Genomic DNA, 22,582 nt, shown 5'->3' on the forward strand with positions numbered 1-22,582 from the left:
CGAGATGGATTCGCAGGTTTGACGCTCGAAATTCTGAGCGCGTTCGGCGAAAATGGCGTGTTCTTATCGTGTTTTGACGCTGTCAGAAAAACATCTTGCTCAACCGAGTCTTTCGCTAGTTTAGCCTTTTACATCATCTCTTGTCTTCCGCAATATAGTCGACAAGTCAAAAAAGCTGCTTTGATCCGCCAACAATTCAGTGATCAATAATTCATTTCGCCCCTGTTTTCTTTATTTACAATTGCCATTCCCAGTTGTGTATTCGCATTCTTTGTATTTGAAAAAATGATGTTGCTGGGGGATAAAATTTACATTCAGATCACAATTTTGTTTATTTTTATACGACAAGGACAAATTTGGTGTACGTGTAGGCAGCTAGGTGGGCTATTACGTTGTAAAAAAGATACGACTAATAGTTTAATAAATCATGATAAGCCTTCAACGTTTCAAATCAATTAAGATCTGTGAACTCAAAGTCTAAACATTTCAAGTTGATTGTTTTTCACCTTGAAGATTTACTTTTACGACGTAGTGTCTGCACGGAAGTCGGTTTAAGGGCTTTGTTTATTTCGTTCAGTCGCGGATTAAATTGATTGTTTCACCGTTTCACAATCATAATGGATAAACATAAGATATATTGTACACTGTTAACTTAAACACTTAATGCCTGGAGTTGTCTAGGTGACAAATGACATCACACTGATAATAACCGATTCAACTTCGGCCGGATTTACGACAGTTTTTAAATGTCCACATACTGTACAAAAATTGAATAAAAGCCAGGATACCAACTCCGGTCATTTCAATAGTCTGGCGTTATTCGCGTTGTTCAGCACTCACGAAATCTCTTGCGATTAATTGTCGATCAACGATTATTTTTAAAATATTTAACTTCAATTTTCACCGATAGACGCCGCCTATCAACTGAATTTTGTACTTGTTCCTCCAACGTGTATCGATCACGTCGTCTGCTTGCTTTCGCTTTCAATGTTGTTTCTTTTTTTCTTCTCTCTTCCTTTCAGCATCTCTTTAATCTAATTAGATCAATCACGTCGGTTTTATTCACCCCTTTTATTAACATTATTCTTTGTACACGATATAGAATTGATTTATTCAGCTCAAGTTGTTTTTCAAATCAAACAGGTCTGATTTTTACAATTCAACCACCTATACGTCTGTATTGCACTCTCCCCAGCTTACGTACACGAGCATTTCATCCCATTATGCAGTACAAGACGCACTGACGAATAACTAAGTGCGTTTCACTTTCGGTATGACATCGCATCATTCCCCTATCTCATCCATTGAAGTAGAACTCTCGATATCTGCAAGGTATGGTGTCTTTGCATTCACACTTTCATTTTTAAACCTCACGAGTTTCATATAAAATTTGTTTCCCACCAGAATCTTGCTCGAGAGTGATGCTTCTCCCAAACCCGATCCCCTGTGTGTAGTGTTCAACCACCCCTTTGGGCGTGGCTGGCAGGAGTATGCTCGAACAGAGACCCAGAGGGATGTATTCAACCCCGAGTTCCACAACAAGATCAAAATCCACTACTGCTTCGAGGAGGAGCAGAAACTCAAGTTTCAGATGTTTGACACAGACAGCTGCAGCCATTCACTAAGCAAGCATACCTATGTGGGTAAAGTACAGTGCACTTTGGCCGACATTGTTACAGTTCAAGCCTACTCTGCCGACATAATGCTCAACGGCGTCAAGCGCGGCCAGCTCATAATCACCGTCACCGATGTCAGCCACAACCGCGAGGAGTTGGAGCTCTGTTTCTCAGCTAGCCACCTTCGCAGGAGCGGGCTGGCGTTTTCGCTTCCCGATCCCTTTTTGGACATTCTCAGTTCGAAGAAGACACTCATCCAACGGACGACGCTTCTGTCCAACACCAAGAATCCAGTTTGGCCAAGCATTTGTGTACCTTTCCGCCTTTTGCGAAACAACCGCGGAGACTACAGGCAACTCACCCTGCAGTGTTACCATTACTGCAAAGATGGGCATCATCAGTTACTTGGAGAAACTGAAATCCATGCCCGACAGTTGCTGGACGCTCCGTCCTCTTTCCCGCTGAAAAAAAGCGTAAAATTTGATTGAAATTAATTTGTTTTCCGATTTTCTTTTAATTAAATGTTTTTCTCATTTTGTCCACAGTCTTCAAGTAAAGCCGTGATACAGTTAACCGAGAGTAAGACGAAACGCGTACATTCCTTCCTCGATTACATTTCTAGCGGGACCAAACTGCACTGCACTTTTGCCATTGATTTCACTGGTATCAGATTTCCCATTGGCCAAGTAATTGGACTCGTCTTAATTACAAGATTATTGTTGGAAAACAGATTCGAACGGCGATCCTCATCTTCCGTCCAGTTTACATCACATGGGGCGCGATCCTACGCAATACGAGCTGGCAATGAGGGCCATCGGAGACGTCATTCAGGTGAAGCAACACTTTGTTTTTTCGTGCGTCATCAAGTTATTAACATTTTTCGATTGAATTGTCTATAGGATTATACCGGTGAAATGTTTTCCTTGCTCAATTTCGGAGCGCGCTCGGCTCCAGTTTCACACGAATTGCACGTCCGCGGTATTGACGGCGTCGTGAACGCTTACCGATCTTGCCTGCATTCGATTCAGCTGGGCCAGACGGGATGCCTTAGTCCGCCGATTGAGCACGTCGCCCGCTCAGCCAAGAAACGATTGGAATGGCGTGGGCTCAATTGCGAAGACTATTTTCTGTTGGTCGTTTTGACTTGCAGGGAAATTGCAGACGTCAGCCAGACAACTAAGGTATAAACCGGCATTTGTTTGACATGAAATTTTAACTTTAAAATTTGTAATTTTTTGGTTTGTGTTGAATCAGGCGATTATCGAAGCTTCCGAACTGCCCATGTCGGTATTGGTTGTTGGGATCGGGCCGACGACATTTGCTTCGTTGACTCGTCTGGAAGAGGACACGAAAAAACTCAGCCACAACGGCCACAAAACTGCGAGAGATATTTTGCAATACGCCCAGTTTAACGAATTTTTAGATAAATATGACGATGTGGCGGGTGGTTTCCATTTGGCCAAGCATTTACTGGCAGATATTCCTGAGCAATTAGTGGCGTACATGAAAATGAAGGGCATTTTACCAAAGAATAAGGGGATATTATCCAATCTCAACTAAAGAAATTAAAGCCAAGGCCTTAGTTAATAACTTTTTATATTTCCTATCTTTTATTGTCTAATTGTTTATACAATGATAGATTGTAGACGGAAAGTGGTACAATGTTACAATAATGAATGAAAACTTCGATTTCAATTTTCTGCCTTGGATGACTTGCTATTTTGAGAATCATTGTATTGTTGATGCCACTGTTGGTTATTCTTAGTGAGAGTTTCTCCTCTTTCAACTGCTTTCTTCCCACTTTTGGCTGCAAGTAGAGCCCCGATCAAGCAAACACAGATGATTGATAGATTAATTCTAATCCTCATTATATTCCTTGACTTCTCCATCATGTCTCTCCTAAATAATTGTATGTTTCGTTACACGCTCTTATCATTCTGCCAAACATTTTGTAACTTGTACTTACGAAACGTAGCCAGGAACATCTTTCACAGACTTAAACTTTTTTGTCCAAACAAGGAAATACCTCTCCACACCATTAACCCTGTGAACATCTCCTGTGTAAAAAATAAATAGACTCAGTTAATCAAGTGAAACATTTTCTATAAACTGTAGTATGAACTGGCCTAGTGTTGAATTAGGTGACACATACGGTGTTTCGGGCTGAATCTTGATACCACCTTCAGGTTTCGTTTCGGCCAAACCTCGTTTGGTGATTTTATTCACGTTACGAAACACTTGAGGCTTCCACATTTTATTAAAAATCAAGAGACTCATGATGTTTAATGTTTAACCTTCAGCAATTCAGTGGTAAATGAATATCCTTCAAATTCTTTTCGCACGTAGCCTTTGTGTGGTGCAATACAAGCAGACGATATTTTCGTTTTCCAAAACAAAACAAAAGTAAAGAAAATGACTTGCAAGTTTGTAGCGATCTGATTGGCTAAAAAAGAGATTGCGATAAAGCTATACATATGTAAACTTGAACCCATTCCGATTGTATACTGAAATTAAACTGTGTTTTAAAAAATATTTAAAACTTAACAAATAAATCGGGCATGAAAAGGTCGTCATTTTCGTGTTATTGCTTTAAAATGCGGATCCCTTTTGAAATGTCCGGAATTAATAATTCTTGGGGGAGATTCCGTTGATGAGGACGGCCAAAGTACCCTTCCAGGAGGCCAAATCGTCAGAGGAGACACCGCTGGCACCCAAAGAGTCCATCAGAAGGCGGCCAAAGTCCTGAAATTAAGAAAATGCCCAGAATTAATTTGGCTGCTGCAAATAAATTGCAAATAAATACACATCGGTAGCTTATCTCACCTCCCAAGCGCTGCGGGGTATGCTACGGGCGGCGTGAGTGTAGCGCAGGTAGTTGACGTTGCCCAACAGTTGGAGTTTGTCGTCCATGACGATCGTGTCCAGGCGGTCGGCGACCAGGGCGACTTGTTTATTGAACTCGACATCGCCGGTCAAAGAATCAACGGCGACTTTGCCGAACTTGGCAAAGTATTTCTGGATGCGGGGAGTCTCTTTGAAGAGCCTTTTTGATTATCAAAGAATAGTTATATAATTTAACACAGAATATACGCTGAGTGAATTAAATAGAGGATCTCAATTGATCATGATGGAAGAGACCAGGGTGTTGCGGCCGCTTCTGATGTTCTCCCAGCTCCTCTGGACATCACGGATTTGATGGGCAGACAATTTAGTCTGGGGATCAGCCAAATCTTCTTGGTTCCGACGCTTGGTTCCTACGTTTAAATAAAAAATTGTCGTCAGTATTTTAAATGATGGAATTCAGAATTACTTGAGGGTCTTGGAAATGCCAGTGACCAAAGCGGCGAGTCCGTTCTTCCAGGCTTGTTTGGCCTCAGCGTTGAAGATGCTGCCCAGTTCTTCGGCCAGGACTTCCTCCAGGATGGTACCGAATTGCTATTACAATTTTAATTCAAATTTTAAATAATGATCTGATTTGAATAAAATATAAAAAAAAAACCTCAAACATGATGGGAGTAGCGCCACGGGGATGATGTGGGCAGCTCCGAGAGCGTTGAGTTGGCCAGCCATCAGCTCCTGGCTGGACAGGGACTGGATGGCGTCATTCAAACCGGCCAAAATGGTGTAGGCCTGGGCCAAAAAGTTGCCGTTGCTCAACAGCTCGTTTTGGGGCACATTGGCGAACTTGCTGAACATCTTAATGGAATATTGGCCCCTCTACGTATTATGGACAGTACCCTGAAGGTTTTAAAGTTGAATTTTCGTTTGGGTAACGCGGATTTCGACCGTGGCACACTCCGAAAGTATTGAAATCGTAACACGAAAATGTCAACAAAAAATGATGAAAGTAGATTTTCAATTATAAATAACTTTTGAAATCCTATGGGGTAATGGCATATTGGCCCCTCTACTTATTATGGACACTCCTTTGAAGGTTTTAAAGTTTAATTTTCGTTTGGGTAACGCGGATTTCCACAATGGAACACTATGAAAATCTTGAAATCGTAACACGAAACTTGCAAAAAAAAATGATGAAAGTAGATTTTCAATTACGAATAACTTTTGAAATCCTACAGGGTAATGGAATATTTGCCCCTCTACTTATTATGGACACTCCCTTGAAGGTTTTAATAAAGTTGAATTTTCGTTTGAGTAACGCGGATTTCCAACATGGCACACTATGAAAATCTTGAAATAGTAACACGAAAATGTCAACAAAAAATGATGAAAGTAGATTTTCAAACATGAATAACTTTTGAAATCCTATGAGGGAATGGAATATTTGCCCCTCTACTTATTATGGACACTCCCTTGAAGGTTTTAAAGTTGAATTTTCGTTTGGGTAACGCGGATTTCCACCACGGAACACTATGAAAATCTTGAAATCGTAACACGAAAATGTCAACAAAAAATGATGAAAGTAGACTTTCAATTATGAATAACTTTTGAAATCCTATAGGGTAATGGAATATTTGCCCCTCTGCTTATTATGGACACTCCCTTGAAGGTTTTAAAGTTGAATTTTCGTTTGGGTAACGCGGATTTTGACCATAGCACACTATGAAAATCTTGAAATCGTACAAAAAATGATGAAAGTAGATTTTAAATTATGAATAACTTTTGAAATCCTATAGGGTAATGGAATATTGGCCCCTCTACGTATTATGGACACTCCCTTGAAGGTTTTAAAGTTTAATTTTCGTTTGGGTAACACGGATTTCGACCATGGCACACTACGTAAACCTTGAAATCGTACAAAAAATGATGAAAGTAGATTTTAAATTATGAATAATTTTTTAAATCCTATGGTATAATGAAATATTGGCCCCTCTACGTATTATGGACACTCCCTTGAAGGTTTTAAAGTTGAATTTTCGTTTGGGTAACGCGGATTTCGACCCTGGCACACTCCGAAAGTATTGAAATCGTAACACGAAAATGTCAACAAAAAATAATGAAAGTAGATTTTCAAACATGAACAACTTTTGAAATCCTATGGGGTAATGGAATATTGGCCCCTCTACGTATTATGGACACTTCCTTGAAGGTTTTAAAGTTGAATTTTCGTTTGGGTAACGCGAATTTCAACCATGGCACACTATGAAAATCTTGAAATCGTAACAAGAAAATGGCAACAAAAAATGATGAAAGTAGATTTTCAATTATATATAACTTTTGAAATCCTACGGGATAATGGAATATTTGCCCCTCTACTTATTATGGACACTCCCTGGAAGGTTTTAAAGTTTAATTTTCGTTTGGGTAACGCGGATTTCCAACATGGTACACTATGAAAATTTTGAAATAGTATCACGAAAATGTCAACAAAAAATGATGAAAGTAGATTTTCAATTATGAATAACTATTGAAATCCTATGAGGGAATGGAATATTTTCCCCTCTACTTATTATGGACACTCCCTTGAAGGTTTTAAAGTTGAATTTTCGTTTGGGTAACGCGGATTTCCACCACGGAACACTCCGAAAGTATTGAAATCGTAACACGAAAATGTCAACAAAAAATGATGAAAGTAGATTTTCAAACATGAACAACTTTTGAAATCCTATGGGGTAATGGAATATTGGCCCCTCTACGTATTGTAAGGATTGGCTGTCAGCGTTCTGCTTATCGGCAAAATAGTTCATTCCCCTCGTTTGTTTATTGCTCTCTCGCTGACCTCGATACAAGTCATTCCCCCCTTCTGTTTAATGACCCACGCTAACCTCGACTTTTCTAAATCGTGGTGAAGACCTTTCCTATCACATGTAATGATATTTTTCATGTTGAATCAGTGTAGAATACTCTGTTTTAAAATTATTAAAAGAGAAAATTCATTACATATGACAGGTTGCATTGGTGTTGAAGAAAAAAGACCCTAACATCTAGCCTGAAATATTTCCAAATCGTGATGGAGACCTTTCCTATCCCATCTAATGGTATTTTTCATGTAGAATCAGTGTAGAATACTCTGTTTTACAATAATTATAAGAGAAAACTCATTACATGTTACAGGTTGCATTGGTGTTGAAGAAATACCAAAAAACGCCCCAAACATCTAGCATGAAATTTTTCTAAATCGTGGTGAAAACCTTTCCCATCACATGTAATGATATTTTTCATGTTTAATCAGTGTAGAATACTGTATTTTACAATAATTATAAGAGAAAACTCATTACGTGTGACAGGTTGCATTGGTGTTGAAGAAATACAACAAAAAAAACCCTATCTTCTAGTCTGAAATATTTTCAAATCGTGAGTGAGACCTTTCCTATCACATCTAATGGTATTTTCATGTTGAATCAGTGTAGAATACTGTATTTTACAATAATTATAAGAGAAAACTCATTACATGTGACAGGTTGCATTGGTGTTGAAGAAATACCAAAAAACGCCCCAAACATCTAGCATGAAATTTTTCTAAATCGTGGTGAAAACCTTTCCTATCACATGTAATGATATTTTTCATGTTTAATCAGTGTAGAATACTGTATTTTACAATAATTATAAGAGAAAACTCATTACATGTGACAGGTTGCAATGGTGTTGAAGAAATACCAAAAAAAGACCCTATCATCTAGTCTGAAATATTTTCAAATCGTGAGTGAGACCTTTCCTATCACATCTAATGGTATTTTCATGTTGAATCAGTGTAGAATACTGTATTTTACAATAATTATAAGAGAAAACTCATTACATGTTACAGGTTGCATTGGTGTTGAAGAAATACCAAAAAACGCCCCAAACATCTAGCATGAAATTTTTCTAAATCGTGGTGAAAACCTTTCCCATCACATGTAATGATATTTTTCATGTTTAATCAGTGTAGAATACTGTATTTTACAATAATTATAAGAGAAAACTCATTACATGTGACAGGTTGCATTGGTGTTGAAGAAATACAAAAAAAAGACCCTAACATCTAGCCTGAAATATTTCCAAATCGTGATGGAGACCTTTCCTATCACATCTAATTGTATTTTTCATGTTGAATCAGTGTAAAATACTCTTTTTTACAATAATTATAAGAGAAAACTCATTACATGTTACAGGTTGCATTGGTGTTGAAGAAATACCAAAAAACGCCACAAACATCTAGCATGAAATTTTTCTAAATCGTGGTGAAGACCTTTCCTATCCCATGTTATGATATTTTTCATGTTTAATCAGTGTAGTATACTGTATTTTACAATAATTATAAGAGAAAACTCATTACATGTGACAGGTTGCATTGGTGTTGAAGAAATACCAAAAAACGCCCCAAACATCTAGCATGAAATTTTTCTAAATCGTGGTGAAAACCTTTCCCATCACATGTAATGATATTTTTCATGTTTAATCAGTGTAGAATACTGTATTTTACAATAATTATAAGAGAAAACTCATTACATGTGACAGGTTGCATTGGTGTTGAAGAAATACAACAAAAAAACCCCCATCATCTAGTTTGAAATATTTTCAAATCGTGAGTGAGACCTTTCCTATCACATCTAATGGTATTTTCATGTTGAATCAGTGTAGAATACTGTATTTTACAATAATTATAAGAGAAAACTCATTACATGTGACAGGTTGCATTGGTGTTGAAGAAATACCAAAAAACGCCCCAAACATCTAGCATGAAATTTTTCTAAATCGTGGTGAAAACCTTTCCTATCACATGTAATGATATTTTTCATGTTTAATCAGTGTAGAATACTGTATTTTACAATAATTATAAGAAAAAACTCATTACATGTGACAGGTTGCATTGGTGTTGAAGAAATACAAAAAAAAGACCCTATCATCTAGTCTGAAATATTTTCAAATCGTGAGTGAGACCTTTCCTATCACATCTAATGGTATTTTCATGTTGAATCAGTGTAGAATACTGTATTTTACAATAATTATAAGAGAAAACTCATTACATGTGACAGGTTGCATTTGTGTTGAAGAAATACAACAAAAAAAACCCTATAATCTAGTCTGAAATATTTTCAAATCGTGAGTGAGACCTTTCCTATCACATCTAATGGTATTTTCATGTTGAATCAGTGTAGAATACTGTATTTTACAATAATTATAAGAGAAAACTCATTACATGTGACAGGTTGCATTGGTGTTGAAGAAATACCAAAAAACACCCCAAACATCTAGCATGAAATTTTTCTAAATCGTGGTGAAAACCTTTCCTATCACATGTAATGATATTTTTCATGTTTAATCAGTGTAGAATACTGTATTTTACAATAATTATAAGAGAAAACTCATTACATGTGACAGGTTGCATTGGTGTTGAAGAAATACAAAAAAAAGACCCTATCATCTAGCATGAAATATTTCCAAATCGGGTTGGAGACCTTTCCTATCATATGTAATGGTATTTTTCATGTTGAATCAGTGTAGAATACTCTGTTTTATAATAATTATAAGAGAAAACTTATTACATGTGACAGGTTGCAGTGGTGTTGAAGAAATACAAAAAAAAGACCCTGTCATCTAGTCTGAAATATTTTCAAATCGTGAGTGAGACCTTTCCTATCACATCTAATGGTATTTTCATGTTGAATCAGTGTAGAATACTGTATTTTACAATAATTATAAGAGAAAACTCATTACATGTGACAGGTTGCATTGGTGTTGAAGAAATACAACAAAAAAAACCCTATAATCTAGTCTGAAATATTTTCAAATCGTGAGTGAGACCTTTCCTATCACATCTAATGGTATTTTCATGTTGAATCAGTGTAGAATACTGTATTTTACAATAATTATAAGAGAAAACTCATTACATGTGACAGGTTGCATTGGTGTTGAAGAAATACCAAAAAACGCCCCAAACATCTAGCATGAAATTTTTCTAAATCGTGGTGAAAACCTTTCCTATCACATTTAATGATATTTTTCATGTTTAATCAGTGTAGAATACTGTATTTTACAATAATTATAAGAGAAAACTCATTACATGTGACAGGTTGCATTGGTGTTGAAGAAATACAAAAAAAAGACCCTATCATCTAGTCTGAAATATTTTCAAATCGTGAGTGAGACCTTTCCTATCACATCTAATGGTATTTTCATGTTGAATCAGTGTAGAATACTGTATTTTACAACAATTATTAGAGAAAACTCATTACATGTGACAGGTTGCATTGGTGTTGAAGAAATACCAAAAAACGCCCCAAACATCTAGCATGAAATTTTTCTAAATCGTGGTGAAGACCTTTCCTATCCCATGTTATGATATTTTTCATGTTTAATCAGTGTAGTATACTGTATTTTACAATAATTATAAGAGAAAACTCATTACATGTGACAGGTTGCATTGGTGTTGAAGAAATACCAAAAAACGCCCCAAACATCTAGCATGAAATTTTTCTAAATCGTGGTGAAAACCTTTCCCATCACATGTAATGATATTTTTCATGTTTAATCAGTGTAGAATACTGTATTTTACAATAATTATAAGAGAAAACTCATTACGTGTGACAGGTTGCATTGGTGTTGAAGAAATACAACAAAAAAAACCCTATCTTCTAGTCTGAAATATTTTCAAATCGTGAGTGAGACCTTTCCTATCACATCTAATGGTATTTTCATGTTGAATCAGTGTAGTATACTGTATTTTACAATAATTATAAGAGAAAACTCATTACATGTGACAGGTTGCATTGGTGTTGAAGAAATACCAAAAAACGCCCCAAACATCTAGCATGAAATTTTTCTAAATCGTGGTGAAAACCTTTCCTATCTTATGTAATGATATTTTTCATGTTTAATCAGTGTAGAATACTGTATTTTACAATAATTATAAGAGAAAACTCATTACATGTGACAGGTTGCATTGGTGTTGAAGAAATACAAAAAAAAGACCCTATCATCTAGTCTGAAATATTTTCAAATCGTGAGTGAGACCTTTCCTATCACATCTAATGGTATTTTCATGTTGAATCAGTGTAGAATACTGTATTTTACAATAATTATAAGAGAAAACTCATTACATGTGACAGGTTGCATTGGTGTTGAAGAAATACAAAAAAAAAGACCCTAACATCTAGTCTGAAATATTTTCAAATCGTGAGTGAGACCTTTCCTATCACATCTAATGGTATTTTCATGTTGAATCAGTGTAGAATACTGTATTTTACAATAATTATTAGAGAAAACTCATTACATGTGACAGGTTGCATTGGTGTTGAAGAAATACCAAAAAACGCCCCAAACATCTAGCATGAAATTTTTCTAAATCGTGGTGAAAACCTTTCCTATCACATCTAATGGTATTTTCATGTTGAATCAGTGTAGAATACTGTATTTTACAATAATTATAAGAGAAAACTCATTACATGTGACAGGTTGCATTGGTGTTGAAGAAATACCAAAAAACGCCCCAAACATCTAGCATGAAATTTTTCTAAATCGTGGTGAAAACCTTTCCTATCACATGTAATGATATTTTTCATGTTTAATCAGTGTAGAATACTGTATTTTACAATAATTATAAGAAAAAACTCATTACATGTGACAGGTTGCATTGGTGTTGAAGAAATACAAAAAAAAGACCCTATCATCTAGTCTGAAATATTTTCAAATCGTGAGTGAGACCTTTCCTATCACATCTAATGGTATTTTCATGTTGAATCAGTGTAGAATACTGTATTTTACAATAATTATTAGAGAAAACTCATTACATGTGACAGGTTGCATTGGTGTTGAAGAAATACCAAAAAACGCCCAAAACATCTAGCATGAAATTTTTCTAAATCGTGGTGAAGACCTTTCCTATCACATGTAATGATATTTTTCATATTTAATCAGTGTAGTATACTGTATTTTACAATAATTACAAGAGAAAACTCATTACATGTGACAAGTTGCATTGGTGTTGAAGAAATACCAAAAAACGCCCCAAACATCTAGCATGAAATTTTTCTAAATCGTGGTGAAAACCTTTCCTATCACATGTAATGATATTTTTCATGTTTAATCAGTGTGGAATACTGTATTTTACAATAATTATAAGAGAAAACTCATTACATGTGACAGGTTGCATTGGTGTTGAAGAAATACAAAAAAAAGACCCTTTCATCTAGTCTGAAATATTTTCAAATCGTGAGTGAGACCTTTCCTATCACATCTAATGGTATTTTCATGTTTAATCAGTGTAGAATACTGTATTTTACAATAATTATAAGAGAAAACTCATTACATGTGACAGGTTGCATTGGTGTTGAAGAGTACCAAAAAACGCCCCAAACATCTAGCATGAAATTTTTCTAAATCGTGGTGAAAACCTTTCCTATCACATGTAATGATATTTTTCATGTTTAATCAGTGTAGAATACTGTATTTTACAATAATTATAAGAGAAAACTCATTACATGTGACAGGTTGCATTGGTGTTGAAGAAATACCAAAAAACGCCCCAAACATCTAGCATGAAATTTTTCTAAATCGTGGTAAAAACCTTTCCTTTCACATCTAATGATATTTTTCATGTTTAATCAGTGTAGAATACTGTATTTTACAATAATTATAAGAGAAAACTCATTACATGTGACAGGTTGCATTGGTGTCGAAGAAATACAACAAAAAAAAACCCTATAAATCTAGTCTGAAATATTTTCAAATCGTGAGTGAGACCTTTCCTATCACATCTAATGGTATTTTCATGTTGAATCAGTGTAGAATACTGTATTTTACAATAATTATTACAGAAAACTCATTACATGTGACAGGTTGCATTGGTGTTGAAGAAATACCAAAAAACGCCCCAAACATCTAGCATGAAATTTTTCTAAATCGTGGTGAAAACCTTTCCTATCACATGTAATGATATTTTTCATGTTTAATCAGTGTAGAATACTGTATTTTACAATAATTATAAGAAAAAACTCATTACATGTGACAGGTTGCATTGGTGTTGAAGAAATACAAAAAAAAGACCCTATCATCTAGTCTGAAATATTTTCAAATCGTGAGTGAGACCTTTCCTATCACATCTAATGGTATTTTCATGTTGAATCAGTGTAGAATACTGTATTTTACAATAATTATTAGAGAAAACTCATTACATGTGACAGGTTGCATTGGTGTTGAAGAAATACCAAAAAACGCCCCAAACATCTAGCATGAAATTTTTCTAAATCGTGGTGAAGACCTTTCCTATCCCATGTTATGATATTTTTCATGTTTAATCAGTGTAGTATACTGTATTTTACAATAATTATAAGAGAAAACTCATTACATGTGACAGGTTGCATTGGTGTTGAAGAAATACCAAAAAACGCCCCAAACATCTAGCATGAAATTTTTCTAAATCGTGGTAAAAACCTTTCCTTTCACATCTAATGATATTTTTCATGTTTAATCAGTGTAGAATACTGTATTTTACAATAATTATAAGAGAAAACTCATTACATGTGACAGGTTGCATTGGTGTCGAAGAAATACAACAAAAAAAACCCTATAAATCTAGTCTGAAATATTTTCAAATCGTGAGTGAGACCTTTCCTATCACATCTAATGGTATTTTCATGTTGAATCAGTGTAGAATACTGTATTTTACAATAATTATTAGAGAAAACTCATTACATGTGACAGGTTGCATTGGTGTTGAAGAAATACCAAAAAACGCCCCAAACATCTAGCATGAAATTTTTCTAAATCGTGGTGAAGACCTTTCCTATCCCATGTTATGATATTTTTCATGTTTAATCAGTGTAGTATACTGTATTTTACAATAATTATAAGAGAAAACTCATTACATGTGACAGGTTGCATTGGTGTTGAAGAAATACCAAAAAACGCCCCAAACATCTAGCATGAAATTTTTCTAAATCGTGGTAAAAACCTTTCCTTTCACATCTAATGATATTTTTCATGTTTAATCAGTGTAGAATACTGTATTTTACAATAATTATAAGAGAAAACTCATTACATGTGACAGGTTGCATTGGTGTCGAAGAAATACAACAAAAAAAACCCTATAATCTAGTCTGAAATATTTTCAAATCGTGAGTGAGACCTTTCCTATCACATCTAATGGTATTTTCATGTTGAATCAGTGTAGAATACTGTATTTTACAATAATTATAAGAGAAAACTCATTACATGTGACAGGTTGCATTGGTGTTGAAGAAATACCAAAAAACACCCCAAACATCTAGCATGAAATTTTTCTAAATCGTGGTGAAAACCTTTCCTATCACATGTAATGATATTTTTCATGTTTAATCAGTGTAGAATACTGTATTTTACAATAATTATAAGAGAAAACTCATTACATGTGACAGGTTGCATTGGTGTTGAAGAAATACAAAAAAAAGACCCTATCATCTAGCATGAAATATTTCCAAATCGGGTTGGAGACCTTTCCTATCATATGTAATGGTATTTTTCATGTTGAATCAGTGTAGAATACTCTGTTTTATAATAATTATAAGAGAAAACTTATTACATGTGACAGGTTGCAGTGGTGTTGAAGAAATACAAAAAAAAGACCCTGTCATCTAGTCTGAAATATTTTCAAATCGTGAGTGAGACCTTTCCTATCACATCTAATGGTATTTTCATGTTGAATCAGTGTAGAATACTGTATTTTACAATAATTATAAGAGAAAACTCATTACATGTGACAGGTTGCATTGGTGTTGAAGAAATACAACAAAAAAAACCCTATAATCTAGTCTGAAATATTTTCAAATCGTGAGTGAGACCTTTCCTATCACATCTAATGGTATTTTCATGTTGAATCAGTGTAGAATACTGTATTTTACAATAATTATAAGAGAAAACTCATTACATGTGACAGGTTGCATTGGTGTTGAAGAAATACCAAAAAACGCCCCAAACATCTAGCATGAAATTTTTCTAAATCGTGGTGAAAACCTTTCCTATCACATTTAATGATATTTTTCATGTTTAATCAGTGTAGAATACTGTATTTTACAATAATTATAAGAGAAAACTCATTACATGTGACAGGTTGCATTGGTGTTGAAGAAATACAAAAAAAAAGACCCTATCATCTAGTCTGAAATATTTTCAAATCGTGAGTGAGACCTTTCCTATCACATCTAATGGTATTTTCATGTTGAATCAGTGTAGAATACTGTATTTTACAACAATTATTAGAGAAAACTCATTACATGTGACAGGTTGCATTGGTGTTGAAGAAATACCAAAAAACGCCCCAAACATCTAGCATGAAATTTTTCTAAATCGTGGTGAAGACCTTTCCTATCCCATGTTATGATATTTTTCATGTTTAATCAGTGTAGTATACTGTATTTTACAATAATTATAAGAGAAAACTCATTACATGTGACAGGTTGCATTGGTGTTGAAGAAATACCAAAAAACGCCCCAAACATCTAGCATGAAATTTTTCTAAATCGTGGTGAAAACCTTTCCCATCACATGTAATGATATTTTTCATGTTTAATCAGTGTAGAATACTGTATTTTACAATAATTATAAGAGAAAACTCATTACGTGTGACAGGTTGCATTGGTGTTGAAGAAATACAACAAAAAAAACCCTATCTTCTAGTCTGAAATATTTTCAAATCGTGAGTGAGACCTTTCCTATCACATCTAATGGTATTTTCATGTTGAATCAGTGTAGTATACTGTATTTTACAATAATTATAAGAGAAAACTCATTACATGTGACAGGTTGCATTGGTGTTGAAGAAATACCAAAAAACGCCCCAAACATCTAGCATGAAATTTTTCTAAATCGTGGTGAAAACCTTTCCTATCTTATGTAATGATATTTTTCATGTTTAATCAGTGTAGAATACTGTATTTTACAATAATTATAAGAGAAAACTCATTACATGTGACAGGTTGCATTGGTGTTGAAGAAATACAAAAAAAAGACCCTATCATCTAGTCTGAAATATTTTCAAATCGTGAGTGAGACCTTTCCTATCACATCTAATGGTATTTTCATGTTGAATCAGTGTAGAATACTGTATTTTACAATAATTATAAGAGAAAACTCATTACATGTGACAGGTTGCATTGGTGTTGAAGAAATACAAAAAAAAGACCCTAACATCTAGTCTGAAATATTTTCAAATCGTGAGTGAGACCTTTCCTATCACATCTAATGGTATTTTCATGTTGAATCAGTGTAGAATACTGTATTTTACAATAATTATTAGAGAAAACTCATTACATGTGACAGGTTGCATTGGTGTTGAAGAAATACCAAAAAACGCCCCAAACATCTAGCATGAAATTTTTCTAAATCGTGGTGAAAACCTTTCCTATCACATCTAATGGTATTTTCATGTTGAATCAGTGTAGAATACTGTATTTTACAATAATTATAAGAGAAAACTCATTACATGTGACAGGTTGCATTGGTGTTGAAGAAATACCAAAAAACGCCCCAAACATCTAGCATGAAATTTTTCTAAATCGTGGTGAAAACCTTTCCTATCACATGTAATGATATTTTTCATGTTTAATCAGTGTAGAATACTGTATTTTACAATAATTATAAGAAAAAACTCATTACATGTGACAGGTTGCATTGGTGTTGAAGAAATACAAAAAAAAGACCCTATCATCTAGTCTGAAATATTTTCAAATCGTGAGTGAGACCTTTCCTATCACATCTAATGGTATTTTCATGTTGAATCAGTGTAGAATACTGTATTTTACAATAATTATTAGAGAAAACTCATTACATGTGACAGGTTGCATTGGTGTTGAAGAAATACCAAAAAACGCCCAAAACATCTAGCATGAAATTTTTCTAAATCGTGGTGAAGACCTTTCCTATCACATGTAATGATATTTTTCATATTTAATCAGTGTAGTATACTGTATTTTACAATAATTACAAGAGAAAACTCATTACATGTGACAAGTTGCATTGGTGTTGAAGAAATACCAAAAAACGCCCCAAACATCTAGCATGAAATTTTTCTAAATCGTGGTGAAAACCTTTCCTATCACATGTAATGATATTTTTCATGTTTAATCAGTGTGGAATACTGTATTTTACAATAATTATAAGAGAAAACTCATTACATGTGACAGGTTGCATTGGTGTTGAAGAAATACAAAAAAAAGACCCTTTCATCTAGTCTGAAATATTTTCAAATCGTGAGTGAGACCTTTCCTATCACATCTAATGGTATTTTCATGTTTAATCAGTGTAGAATACTGTATTTTACAATAATTATAAGAGAAAACTCATTACATGTGACAGGTTGCATTGGTGTTGAAGAGTACCAAAAAACGCCCCAAACATCTAGCATGAAATTTTTCTAAATCGTGGTGAAAACCTTTCCTATCACATGTAATGATATTTTTCATGTTTAATCAGTGTAGAATACTGTATTTTACAATAATTATAAGAGAAAACTCATTACATGTGACAGGTTGCATTGGTGTTGAAGAAATACCAAAAAACGCCCCAAACATCTAGCATGAAATTTTTCTAAATCGTGGTAAAAACCTTTCCTTTCACATCTAATGATATTTTTCATGTTTAATCAGTGTAGAATACTGTATTTTACAATAATTATAAGAGAAAACTCATTACATGTGACAGGTTGCATTGGTGTCGAAGAAATACAACAAAAAAAACCCTATAAATCTAGTCTGAAATATTTTCAAATCGTGAGTGAGACCTTTCCTATCACATCTAATGGTATTTTCATGTTGAATCAGTGTAGAATACTGTATTTTACAATAATTATTAGAGAAAACTCATTACATGTGACAGGTTGCATTGGTGTTGAAGAAATACCAAAAAACGCCCCAAACATCTAGCATGAAATTTTTCTAAATCGTGGTGAAAACCTTTCCTATCACATGTAATGATATTTTTCATGTTTAATCAGTGTAGAATACTGTATTTTACAATAATTATAAGAAAAAACTCATTACATGTGACAGGTTGCATTGGTGTTGAAGAAATACAAAAAAAAGACCCTATCATCTAGTCTGAAATATTTTCAAATCGTGAGTGAGACCTTTCCTATCACATCTAATGGTATTTTCATGTTGAATCAGTGTAGAATACTGTATTTTACAATAATTATTAGAGAAAACTCATTACATGTGACAGGTTGCATTGGTGTTGAAGAAATACCAAAAAACGCCCCAAACATCTAGCATGAAATTTTTCTAAATCGTGGTAAAAACCTTTCCTTTCACATCTAATGATATTTTTCATGTTTAATCAGTGTAGAATACTGTATTTTACAATAATTATAAGAGAAAACTCATTACATGTGACAGGTTGCATTGGTGTCGAAGAAATACAACAAAAAAAACCCTATAAATCTAGTCTGAAATATTTTCAAATCGTGAGTGAGACCTTTCCTATCACATCTAATGGTATTTTCATGTTGAATCAGTGTAGAATACTGTATTTTACAATAATTATTAGAGAAAACTCATTACATGTGACAGGTTGCATTGGTGTTGAAGAAATACCAAAAAACGCCCCAAACATCTAGCATGAAATTTTTCTAAATCGTGGTGAAGACCTTTCCTATCCCATGTTATGATATTTTTCATGTTTAATCAGTGTAGTATACTGTATTTTACAATAATTATAAGAGAAAACTCATTACATGTGACAGGTTGCATTGGTGTTGAAGAAATACCAAAAAACGCCCCAAACATCTAGCATGAAATTTTTCTAAATCGTGGTAAAAACCTTTCCTTTCACATCTAATGATATTTTTCATGTTTAATCAGTGTAGAATACTGTATTTTACAATAATTATAAGAGAAAACTCATTACATGTGACAGGTTGCATTGGTGTCGAAGAAATACAACAAAAAAAACCCTATAATCTAGTCTGAAATATTTTCAAATCGTGAGTGAGACCTTTCCTATCACATCTAATGGTATTTTCATGTTGAATCAGTGTAGAATACTGTATTTTACAATAATTATAAGAGAAAACTCATTACATGTGACAGGTTGCATTGGTGTTGAAGAAATACCAAAAAACGCCCCAAACATCTAGCATGAAATTTTTCTAAATCGTGGTGAAAACCTTTCCTATCACATGTAATGATATTTTTCATGTTTAATCAGTGTAGAATACTGTATTTTACAATAATTATAAGAAAAAACTCATTACATGTGACAGGTTGCATTGGTGTTGAAGAAATACAAAAAAAAGACCCTATCATCTAGTCTGAAATATTTTCAAATCGTGAGTGAGACCTTTCCTATCACATCTAATGGTATTTTCCTGTTGAATCAGTGTAGAATACTGTATTTTACAATAATTATTAGAGAAAACTCATTACATGTGACAGGTTGCATTGGTGTTGAAGAAATACCAAAAAACGCCCCAAATATCTAGCATGAAATGTTTCTAAATCGTGGTGAAGACCTTTCCTCTCACATGTAATGATATTTTTCATGAGTAATCAGAGTATAATACTCTATTTCACAATAATTATAAGAGAAAACTCATTACATGTGACAGGTTGCATTGGTGTTGAAGAAATACAAAAAAACGACCCTAACAACTAGCCTGAAATATTTCCAAATCGTGGTGGAGACCTTTCCTATCACGTGTAATGGTTTTTTTTTCATGTTGAATCAGTGTAGAATACTGTATTTTACAATAATTATAAGAGAAAACTCATTACATGTGAAAGGTTGCATTGGTGTGGAAGAAATACGAAAAACGTCCCAAACACCTAGCATGAAATATTTCCAAATCGGGTTGGAGACCTTTCCTATCACATGTAATGGTATTTTTCATGTTGAATCAGTGAAGAAAACTCTGTTTTAAAATTATTTAAAAAAAATTCGTTACATATGACAGGTTGCATTGGTGTTGAACAAATACCAAAAAACGTCCCAAACATCTCGCATGAAATTTTTCCAAATCGTGGTGGAGACCTTTCCTATCACATGTAATGGTATTTTTCATGTTTAATCAGAGTAGAATCTCTGTTTTACAATAATTATAAGAGAAAATTCATTACATGTGACAGGTTGCATTGGTGTTGAAGAAATACAAAAAAAACGACCCTAACATCTAGCCTGAAATATTTCCAAATCGTGGTGGAGACCTTTCCTATCACGTGTAATGGTTTTTTTTCATGTTGAATCAGTGTAGAATACTCTATTTTACAATAATTTTAAGAGAAAACTCATTACATGTGTTGTGTTTATTATCTCTACAACCCAAATGCGCGTTGCCAAACCAGATTTGAGTTGCTGAAACCCACTCCCTTCCTATCACCAGATGTCTCTCTCACTTCGTCTGCTAGAACTCTAGCTTGCCTTCTTCTTCTTTGTGACACCTGACAGGAGATAGTCATCCGACTTGTAACCAGGTTATATTTGATATCTTTAAGTTGAACAATCTTATTTCTGTGCTTTGTGAAGGTACGTGTTTATAAGTTAATAAATTATTGCAGAAGTGTTCTTGTGTCTAATTGTAGAGTTTATTATTACAACAACATGTGAAAGGTTGCATTGGTGTGGAAGAAATACGAAAAACGTCCCAAACATCTAGCCTGAAATATTTCCAAATCGGGGTGGAGACCTTTCCTATCACATGTAATGATATTTTTCATGTTGAATCAGTGTAGAATACTGTATTTTACAATAATTATAAGAGAAAACTCATTACATGTAACAGGTTGCATTGGTGTTGAAGAAATACCAAAAAACGCCCCAAACATCTAGCATGAAATATTTCTAAATCGTGATGGATACCTTTCCTATCACATGTAATGGTATTTTTCAAGTTGAATCAGTGTAGAATACTCAGTTTTACAATTGTTATTAGAGAAGACTCATTACATGTGACAGGTTGCATTGGTGTTGAACAAATACCAAGCAACTTCCCAAACATCTAGCATGAAATGTTTCTAAATCGTGGTGAAGACCTTTCCTATAACATGTAATAGTATTTTTCATGTTGAATCAATGTAGTATACTCTGTTTTAAGATTATTAAAAGAGAAAATTCATTACATGTGACAGGTTGCATTGGTGTTGATCAAATACCAAAAAACGTCCCAAACATCTAGTGTAAGGATCAGGTTAATTCACCGCTCTGGCAGAGAGTAGTACCCGAACCCAGCCACGGGAGGGCACCCGTAACCAGCAAACAAGCGGCGCATCTATAGCACCAACAGCCATAAGCGCGCATGTAAAAAGGCGTATGCGCAAACGAGTCCGGTGACTAAATAGGATCCGCTCACGGACACCGTGATGTCGACACACGGGAAGTATCAAGTCCCGACACCGTGATGCTGACTCACGGGAAGTATCCATTGCCGATACCCTGATGTCGACACACGGGAGGTATCCAGTCCCAACACCGTGATATCGACATCAGCCAGAGTATCAATCCCAACACGGCAATAACGGTAATAACGAGATCAATCTCCGACGCTGTCTTCCGCCTTGACCAGTATAAAAGCCCCCTAGTTTCCCTTGTATAACCAGTCTTCTCCGAGCAGGCCCTCACGCTAGTTAACTCTCTTTCTCTCTTAATATTCTAATATTGAATAGTCGCATTCGTGTATCTTATGTTTAATCCTGTGTATTCAAATACAAAACGTCATCCTCTTACAAGTTGTTACGTCTCCATTTCGTACAAGTTAAGTAAGGCTGGAACGAGCTTTACACTAGCTTGAAATATTTCCAAATCGTGGTGAAGAACTTTCCTATCACATGTAAAGGTATTTTTCATGTTGAATCAGTGTAGAATACTCTGTTTTACAATGATTATAAGAGAAAATTCATTACACGTGACAGGTTGCATTGGTGTTGAAGAAATACCAAAAAACGTCCCAAACATGAATCATGAAATATTTCCAAATCGTGGTGGAGACCTCTCCTATCACATGTAATGGTATTTTTCATGTTGAATCAGTGTAGAATACTCTTTTATACAATAATTATAAGAGAAAATTCACTACTTGTGACAAGTTGCATTGGTGTTGAAGAAAAACCAAAAAAACTTACAAAACA

At 34.4% G+C, this 22,582-nt stretch overlaps 3 protein-coding genes and 1 pseudogene across 3 annotated transcripts in view; 2 read left to right on the forward strand and 2 right to left on the reverse strand.

The window, feature by feature from the left end:
* Window positions 1-210, forward strand: part of LOC124337761 — a 920-nt gene extending 710 nt beyond the window's left edge. The window contains exon 4 of the mRNA XM_046791786.1: window positions 159-210. Within this exon, the coding sequence (XP_046647742.1) occupies window positions 159-210 (52 nt within the window). The remainder of the gene's footprint in view (window positions 1-158) is intronic.
* A 932-nt stretch (window positions 211-1,142) lies between these two features.
* LOC124338241 (copine-8-like) lies at window positions 1,143-3,706 on the forward strand. Its single transcript, XM_046792334.1, has 6 exons — window positions 1,143-1,332; window positions 1,405-2,089; window positions 2,162-2,279; window positions 2,347-2,447; window positions 2,516-2,797; window positions 2,871-3,706. The coding sequence occupies exons 1-6, from the start codon at window positions 1,274-1,276 to the stop codon at window positions 3,174-3,176; spliced, it is 1,551 nt and encodes a 516-aa protein (XP_046648290.1). The 5' UTR covers window positions 1,143-1,273; the 3' UTR covers window positions 3,177-3,706.
* On the reverse strand, window positions 3,195-4,059 carry LOC124338349 (UPF0389 protein CG9231-like). Its single transcript, XM_046792495.1, has 3 exons — window positions 3,743-4,059; window positions 3,583-3,673; window positions 3,195-3,515 (listed from the first exon to the last, which is right to left on the reverse strand). Exons 1-3 carry the CDS (start codon window positions 3,891-3,893, stop codon window positions 3,308-3,310), a joined length of 450 nt encoding a protein of 149 aa, XP_046648451.1. The 5' UTR covers window positions 3,894-4,059; the 3' UTR covers window positions 3,195-3,307.
* A 179-nt stretch (window positions 4,060-4,238) lies between these two features.
* On the reverse strand, window positions 4,239-5,312 carry LOC124337762 (annotated as a pseudogene).
* Between the last annotated feature and the right edge of the window lie 17,270 nt (window positions 5,313-22,582).

The sequence above is a fragment of the Daphnia pulicaria genome, chromosome 4 (genome assembly GCF_021234035.1).
Source record: "Daphnia pulicaria isolate SC F1-1A chromosome 4, SC_F0-13Bv2, whole genome shotgun sequence".
Lineage (NCBI taxonomy): Eukaryota > Metazoa > Arthropoda > Branchiopoda > Diplostraca > Daphniidae > Daphnia > Daphnia pulicaria.

Coding starts and splice junctions, on each gene's coding strand:
- LOC124338241 (XM_046792334.1), top strand. CDS start 1,274: ATGACATCGCATCATTCCCCTATCTCATCCATTGAAGTAGAACTCTCG. Junction 2,280..2,346: donor TTTTGCCATTGATTTCACTG/GTATCAGATTTC, acceptor GTTGGAAAACAG/ATTCGAACGGCGATCCTCAT. Junction 2,448..2,515: donor CCATCGGAGACGTCATTCAG/GTGAAGCAACAC, acceptor AATTGTCTATAG/GATTATACCGGTGAAATGTT.
- LOC124338349 (XM_046792495.1), bottom strand. CDS start 3,893: ATGAGTCTCTTGATTTTTAATAAAATGTGGAAGCCTCAAGTGTTTCGT. Junction 3,674..3,742: donor GTCACCTAATTCAACACTAG/GCCAGTTCATAC, acceptor TTTTTTACACAG/GAGATGTTCACAGGGTTAAT. Junction 3,516..3,582: donor GATGTTCCTGGCTACGTTTC/GTAAGTACAAGT, acceptor ACAATTATTTAG/GAGAGACATGATGGAGAAGT.